Here is an 8590-nt window from a genome sequence, read left to right on the forward strand (position 1 = left end):
GGTATTTTGATAAGGATTGCATTAAATGTGTAGATTGCTCTAGGTAGCATTGACATCTTCACAATATTTGTTCTTCCAATGCATGAGCATGGAATGTTTTTCCATTTCTTTGTGTCTTCCTCAATTTCTTTCATGAACATTTTCTAGTTTTCTGAATACAGATTCTTTGCCTCTTTGGTTAGATTTATTCGTAGGTATCTTATGGTTTTGGGTGCAATTGTAAATGGGATCGACTCCTTAATTTTTCTTTCTTCTGTCTTGTTGTTGGTGTATAGGAATGCCACTGATTTCTGTGCATTGATTTTATATCCTGCCACTTTACTGAATTCCTGTATGAGTTCTAGCAGTTTTGGGGTGGAGTCTTTTGGGTTTTCCACATAGAGTATCATATCATCTGCAAAGTTTGACTTCTTTGTTGCCGATTCGGATGCCTTTTATTTCTTTTTGTGTCTGATTGCTGTTGCTAGAACTTCTTGAATAGCAGTGGTGATAGTGGACATCCCTGCTGTGTTCTTGACCTTAGGGGGAAAGCTCTCAGTTTCCCCATTGAGAATGATATTCACTGTGGGTTTTTCATAGATGGCTTTTATGATATTGAGGTATGTGCCCTCTATCCCTATACTCTGAAGAGTTTTGATCAAGAAAGGTTGCTGTACTTTGTCGAATGCTTTTTCTGCGTCTATTGAGAGGATCATATGATTCTTGTTCTTTCTTCTATTAATGTATTGTATCATATTGATTGATTTGTGGATGTTGTACCAACCTTGCAGCCCAGGGATAAATCTCACTTCGTCGTGGTGAATAATCCTTTTAATGTACTGTTGGATCCTATTGGTTAGTATTTTGGTGAGAATTTTTGCATCCATGTTCATCAAGGATATTGGTCTGTAATTCTCCTTTTTGATGAGATCTTTGTCTGGTTTTGGGATCAGGGTAATGGTGGCCTCATAAAACGAGTTTGGAAGTTTTCCTTCCATTTCTGTTTTTTAGAATAGTTTCAGAAGAATACGTATTAATTCTTCTTTAAATGTTTGGTAGAATTCCCCTGGGAAGCCATCTGGCCCTGGGCTTTTGTTGGGGGGAGATCTTTGATGGCTGCTTCAATATCCTTAGTGGTTATAGGTCTGTTCAGGTTTTCTATTTCTTCCTGGTTCAGTTTTGGTGTTCATATGTCTCCAGGAAAGCATCCATTTCTTCCAGATTGTCTAATTTGCGGGCATATAGTTGCTCATATGTTTTTATAATTGTTTGTATTTCTTTGATGTTGGTTGTGATCTCTCCTCTTTCATTCATGATTTTATTTATTTGGGTCCTTTCTCTTTTCTTTTTGATAAGTCTGGCCAGGGGTTTATCAATCTTATTAATTCTCTCAAAGAACAAGCTCCTAGTTTCGTTGATCTGTTCTACTGTTCTTTTGGTTTCTAGTTCATTGATTTCTGCTCTGATCTTTATTATTTCTCTTCTCCTGCTGGGTTTAGGCTTTATTTGCTGTTCTTTCTCCAGCTCCTTTAGGTATAGGGTTAGGTTGTGTAATTGAGGCCTTTCTTGATTCTTGAGGAAGGCTCGTATTGCTATATACTTTCCTCTTAGGACTGCCTTTGCTGCATCCCAAAGATTTTGAACAGTTGTGTTTTCATTTTCATTGGTTTCCATGAATTTTTTAAATTCTTCTTTAATTTCCTAGTTGACCCATTCATTCTTTAGTAGGATGCTCTTTATCCTCCATGTATTTGAGTTCTTTCCGACTTTCCTCTTGTGATTGAGTTCTAGTTTCAAAGCATTGTGGTCTGAAAGTATGCAGGGAATGATCCCAATCTTTTGGTACCAGTTGAGACCTGATTTTTGACCCAGGATGTGATCTAGTCTCGAGAATGTTCCATGTGCAGTAGAGAAGAATGTGTATTCTGTTGCTCTCAGATGGAATGTTCTGAATATATCTGTGAAGTCCATCTGGTCCAGTGTGTCATTTAAGGCCTTTATTTCCCTGTTGATCTTTTGCTTAGATGATCTGTCCATTTCAGTGAGGGGGGTGTTAAAGTCCCCTAGTATTATTGTATTATTGTTGATGTGTTTCTTTGCTTTTGTTATTAATTGGCTTATATAATTGGCTGCTCCCATGTTAGGGGAATAGATATTTACAATTGTTAGAACTTCTTGTTGGATAGACCCTTTAGGTAGGATATAGTGTCCTTCCTCATCTCTTATTATAGTCTTTGGTTTAAAATCCAATTTGTCTAACATAAGGATTTCCACCCCGCTTTCTTTTGATGCACATTAGCATGGTAAATCGTTTTCCACCCCCTCACTTTCAATCTGGAGGTGAGTTTGGGTCTAAAATGAGTCTCTTGCAGACAGCATATTGATGGATCTTGTTTTTTTTTTTATCCAATCTGAGACCCTGTGTCTTTTGATTGGGGCGTTTAGCCCACTTACATTCAGGGTAATTATTGAAAGATATGAATTTAGTGCCATTGTATTGCCTGTAAGGTGACTGTTACTGTATATTGTCTCTGTTCCTTTCTGGTCCATGTTACTTTTAGGTTCTTTCTTTGCTTAGAGGAACCCTTTCAATACTTCTTGTAGGGCTTGTTTGGTGTTCGAAAATTCTTTTAGTTTTTGTTTGTTCTGGAAGGTTTTATCTCTCCTTCTATTTTCAATGACAGCCTAGCTGGATATAGTATTCTTGGCTGCATATTTTTCTCTTTTAGTGCGTCTGAATATTTCATGCCAGTCCTTTCTGACCTACCAGGTCTCTGTGGATAAGTATGCTGCCAATCTAATGTTTCTACCATTGTAGGTTACATATCTCTTCTCCCAAGCTGCTTTCAGGATTTTCTTTGTCTCTGAGACTTGTAACATTTAGCATTAGATGTCGGGGTGTTGAGCTATTTTTATTGATTTTGAAAGGGGTTCTCTGTACATCCTGGATTTTGATGCCTGTTTCCTTTCCTAAATTAGGGAAGTTCTCTGCTATAATTTGCTCCAATATACCTTCTGCCCCTCTCTCTCTTTCTTCTTCTTCTGGGATCCCAGTTATTCTAATATTGTTTCTTCATCTTATGGTATCACTTATCTCTTGAATTTTCCCCTCGTGATCCAGTAGTTGTTTATCTCGTTTTTTCTCAGCTTCTTTATTTTCCAGCATTTGGTTTTCTATATCACTAATTCTCTCTTCTTCCTTATTTATCCTAGAAGTTAGAGCCTTCCTTTTAATTGTACCTCATTAATAGCCTTTTGATTTCGACTTGGTTTGATTTTAGTTCTTTCATTTCTCCAGAAAGGGATTCTCTAGTATCTTCTATGCTTTTTTCAAGACCAGCTAATATCTTTATTATCGTCATTCTGAGCTCTAATTCCAACATCTTACTAATGTCCATACTGATTAGGTCCCTGGCAATTGGTATTGCCTCTTGTTCTTTTTTTTCAGGTGAGTTTTTCCATCTGGTCATTTTGTCCAGAGAATAATAGATGAATGAGAGAACAAAATGCTAAAAGGGTAACAACAACCTCAGAAACATATGCACTAAACAAATCAGAAGAGTTCTGAAACCGGGGGGAAAAGGAAAAAAAAAAAAGAATATGATCAAGCTGGTGAGTAGAACAGAGCCACACAGTAGATTTTGGGTGTATTTTGGTCTGTTAGAAGAAACTGCCTCCCAAAATTTTAAAGAAAGAAAAACTTATATATATACAAAAATAAGGGTAAATACAATGAAGGGATAGAATATGACTGTAATGATGAAAATAAAAAAAAGATTTTAAAGTCGAGACCAGAGGCCGAACTCGGGATCTGACAAGATGGCCGGGCTGCCCCGCAGGATTATCAAGGAAACCCAGCGTTTGCTGGCAGAACCAGTTCCTGGCATTAAAGCAGAACCAGATGAGAGCAACGCCCGTTATTTTCATGTGGTCATTACTGGCCCCCAGGATTCCCCCTTTGAGGGAGGGACTTTTAAGCTTGAACTATTCCTACCAGAAGAATACCCGATGGCAGCCCCTAAAGTACGTTTGATGACCAAAATTTATCATCCTAATGTAGACAAGTTGGGAAGAATATGTTTAGATATTTTGAAAGATAAGTGGTCCCCAGCACTGCAGATCCGCACAGTTCTGCTATCGATCCAGGCTTTGTTAAGTGCTCCCAATCCAGATGATCCATTAGCAAATGATGTAGCGGAGCAGTGGAAGACCAACGAAGCCCAAGCCATAGAAACAGCTAGAGCATGGACTAGGCTATATGCCATGAATAATATTTAAAATCGATCTGATCATCAAGTTCTCCTGTTCTCCTGTTCTGCCAAGACTTCTTCCTTTTTTGTTTGCATTTAATGGACACAGTCTTAGAAACATTACAGAATAAAAGCCCAGACATCTTCAGTCCTTTGGTGATTAAATGCACATTAGCAAACCTATGTCTTGTCCTGATTCACTGTTGTAAAGCATGAGCAGAGGCTAGAAGTACCATCCGGATTGTTGTGAAACGTTTAAAAGCAGTGGCCCTTCTCTGCTTTTATTCATTTCCCCATCATGGTTTGAGTATAAAGCACTGTGAATGAAGGTAGTTGTCAGGGTTAGCTGCAGGGGTGTGGGTGTTTTTCTTTATTACTTTTTTTGAGGGGGAGAGGTAGTTTTATTTTAATTTTTTGGGCTCCTTTCCCCCCTTTTGTGGTGATCTAATTGTATTGGTTAAAAGCAGCTAACCAGTTCTTTAGAATATGCTCTCTAGCCAAGTCTAACTTTATTTAGACGCTGTAGATGGACAAGCTTGATTGTTTGAACCAAAATGGGAACATTAAACAAACATCACAGCCCTCACTAATACCATTGTGACTTGCTGTCAAGTGTAGAATCCTTCCTTCAAGAAAAAGCTTGTGACCATTTTGTATGGCTTGTCTGGAAACTTCTGTAAATCTTATGTTTTAGTAAAATATTTTTTGTTATTCTACTTTGCCTTTGTACAGTTTATTTTACTGTGTTTATTTCATTTTCCCAATGTGACAATCGTATTTAAAAATTAAAACTGATGGAACATTCTCTTTTGGTCTTCACCATCTGACAAGTTGATCCGGCAGGAGGTGGATTTTGCCAGTTTCTTTTCCCTGATGCAAACTTGTGTTAAGATGTCACTGAACGGAGTATTTATAAGCTGGCCCTGAGCATGCATAAAGCATTGGTATTTGATATTTTTTTTACCTCCTAGAAATTTGAATAAATGTGTTTGTGTTGTCTGATTAGATGATCATAGGTGTCTTGCCATGATGTTTGAAACTTACTGTACAGGAGAGTCACAGCAAAGCGGCAGTTGTGACTGTGTAGGACTCACATGTTGTGCCACATTTGTTTGTGTCTGGCATTTGGGATATGACCTTTTTCTTAGTTCTTGTCTGGAAACTTCCTGTGTAACCACTGGTATGTGCTACTAGGAAACACCAATCTGATAATCATTTGGGGTTGCTGAGGCATTTATGAGGCTTCCTTATAGACCTGATGAGCAGATCTCAAGCAGCCACCTTGTGTAAGTGTCATCTGAAAGGTTTCTTCCTTTGAGAGTATCAGATCCTCAGTAATGATTCTTTCATCCTTCAGTATTTGCTATGGGAGCTCCTGTTGTGATATTCAGTAATTTTTTTCTGCATTGACAGAGTTGCTCCCCTCAAAAAACTGTTCTTTCCCACCCTTCTCCATATCGAATTCCCTATCCTTGTTCTTTGTAAGTCATCAGTGTAGCCAGTCCTGAGTATGTAAATGTTAACCCGCAGGTTGGAACCTTTGTCTCTCACAATTTAAGGTAATGGATATTGTAGCCCGTCTGAATTTGCCCCACTCTTGATTCTCATAACTTGTGGAGTTTCTTCAGAATGTGGTGTATTTTACTGTGCTCCTATGTAAGATGAAGAATTATCTATTAAAATTACATTTTCAACATAAAAAAAAAGATTTTAAAAAAGGAATTGATAAGTTGGTTGAAAAAAATAAAGAAAAAAAAGGAGAGAATGTGATCAGGTGGGAGAATAGAACAAAGCCAATCACTAGATTTAGGATATATTTTGATCTATTAGAAGAAGCTGTATCCCAAAATTTTAAAGAAAGAAAAACCTATATATATATACAAAAAATAAGGTTAAATACAATGAAAGGATAGAATATGACTGTAGAAATGAAAATTAAAAAAGATTTTTATCTTATTTTATTTTTAATTTTTTTATTGTTATGTTAATCACCATATATTACATCATTAGTTTTTGATGTAGTGTTCCATGATTCATTGTTTGTGCATAACACCCTAAAAAAGATTTTTAAAAAGGAATTGATAAGATGTTGGTTGAAAGAGGAAAGAAAATTTTAAAAAAATACAAAAAGAAAAAATAAAGAAAATTAAAAAAATTAACTTTGAAAGACTATAGAGTCATGGGAAAAAAGCCATGAATTCTATGTGCTATATTCCCTAGCATTGGAGTTTTGCAGTTCTCATTGATCTCTAAACTTGATCTTGCCTGGATATCCTTGCTGATCTTCTGGGGGAGGGGCCTGTTAAAGTGATTCTCAAACGTCTTTGCCCCAGGCAGAATTGCACCGCCCTTGCCAGGGGTCAGGCTAAGTCATCTGCTTGGGTTTGCTCTCAGTAGATTTTGTTCCCTGTCTTTCCATACAGCTTTAGAGGATGAGACTGAAAATGGCAGCCTCCCAATCTCTGGCCCCAGAGGAGCCAAGAGCTCAGGGGGCCCCACTCCTCAGTGGGCCCTCAGAGAAAAGTAGTCAATCACTCCTATCTCTGTAGTTTCCGGCTGCACTCCATGCTCACCCAGCCTGTGACTGAGCATTTCTATCTCTGGCACATGACCCTGTTTGGAGTTTTTAAACCCAGCAGATTCCTGTGGCTCGCTCCCCTGCCACTCCTCCCAGGGGTGGAAGGGGAGTCTCCCTGTATCTGCCACTTGTTGGGTCCATGCTCGAAGAGTAGGTCCCGACTGTGCCCCAGATCACAGTTTATGGCAACTCCTATCTGAGAACCCAATCCTTGGCTCTGTCTTTGCAACCAGCTTTCCTGCTCTGATACCTGGGAGCTCTCCCGTACTCAGGCACCCCCAGTCTTCCTGTGATCCCGAGGGTCCTGAGAGCACACTGTCCCTGTGAGTGTTCCACCCCCCACTTAGCCATTGGAGTAATGTCCCTTAGCAGAGCAGACTTCTAAAAGTTCTGAGTTTGTGCTCCACTGCTCTATCACTTGCCAGTAGCTGGCTGACAGAGGGTCCCTCCCCCCACAGTCTATCTTCCCAAATATTTCCTCGGATTCACTTCTCTGCACATCCTACCTTCCAGAAAGTGGTCAATTTTCTGTTCATAGAATTGCTGCTATTCTTTTCTTTGATCTCCTGTTGAGTTTTTAGGTATTCTGAATGGTTTGATAATATCTAGCTGAATTCCTGGGACCAGACAAAATTTAGGTCTCCTACTCCTCCACCATATTGCTCCTCCTTGCCTACCTTTTTATTATAGTATTGACCTTTTTAGAATTGTTTCTCTCGTGTCCATTTCATTTATTTCTGGCCTGATCTTTGTTATTTCCTTCCTTTGGATAACTTTGGGCTTAGTTTCTCATTTTTTTTCCTGGTTCCTTGAGGTGTAAAGTTAGATTGTTTATTTCAGATCTTTCTTTTTTCTTAATGTAGGCAGTTATTTCTATAAACTTCCTTCCTAGAACTACTTTGCTGCATCCCATAGTTTTGGTATGTTGTGTTTCCATTTTCATTTTGTTTAAATTTAAATTCTATTAGCCAACATATAGTACATCATTAGTTTTAGATGTAGTGTTCAATAATTCATCAGTTGCATATCATTTGTTTTAATTTTTATTTAATTTGTTTTAATATATTTTTCATTTCTCTTTTGATTTCTTCTTTGACCCATTGGTTGTCCAGGAATATGCTGTTTAATTTCCATATATTTGTGAATTTTCCAGGTTTTCTCCTGTTTTCAATTTGTGGTTGGAAAATATGCTTGATATGATTTCAGTCTTCTTTTATTTGTTATGACTTGTTCTGTGGCCCAAGAACATACTGGAGAATGTTTCATATGTGCCTGAGAAGAATGTGTGTTCTGTTGCTGTTGGATGTTTTGTATATGGCAGTGCACTCCATTTGGTCTAAGGCGTATTTCAAGTCCAATGTTTCCTTATTGATTTTTAGTCTGCATGATCTACCCATTGTTGAAAGTGGAGTACTGTTACTATATTTTTGTCTATTATTCCCTTCAGTTCTGTTAGTATTGGCTTAATACATACTTCGGTGCTTCTATGGTGGGTACATGTATATTTATTATTGTTATATCCTCTTGATAAATTAAGCCATTATCATTGTATAATGTCCTTCATTGTATCTTTTAACAGTTTTTGCCCTAAAGTCTATTTTGTCTGATGTAAGTATAGCTACCCTTGCTCTCTTTTCATTTCCATTTGCATGAAATATCTTTTTTCATCCTTTTTCTTTGAGCCTGTGTGTGGCCTTAAACCTGAAGTGAGTCTTATTAGGCACCATAGAGTTAGGTCTTTCTTTCTTTCTTTCTTTCTTTCTTTCTTTCTTTCTTTCTTTCT

At 37.8% G+C, this 8590-nt stretch overlaps 2 protein-coding genes across 3 annotated transcripts in view; both read left to right on the forward strand.

Moving 5' to 3' along the window:
- Nucleotides 1-8590, forward strand: part of LOC112829289 (olfactory receptor 5AN6-like) — a 176941-nt gene that overhangs the window by 140101 nt on the left and 28250 nt on the right. The gene's annotated exons all lie outside the window — the stretch shown is intronic.
- Nucleotides 3770-5231, forward strand: LOC112829572 (ubiquitin-conjugating enzyme E2 N). Its single transcript, XM_025879246.2, has one exon. It carries the CDS (start codon nt 3799-3801, stop codon nt 4255-4257), a length of 459 nt encoding a protein of 152 aa, XP_025735031.2. The 5' UTR covers nt 3770-3798; the 3' UTR covers nt 4258-5231.

Source organism: Callorhinus ursinus, unplaced genomic scaffold, assembly GCF_003265705.2.
Source record: "Callorhinus ursinus isolate GAN/ISIS: 27379988/994484 unplaced genomic scaffold, GSC_fseal_2.0 scaffold21, whole genome shotgun sequence".
Taxonomy (NCBI): Eukaryota; Metazoa; Chordata; class Mammalia; order Carnivora; family Otariidae; genus Callorhinus; species Callorhinus ursinus.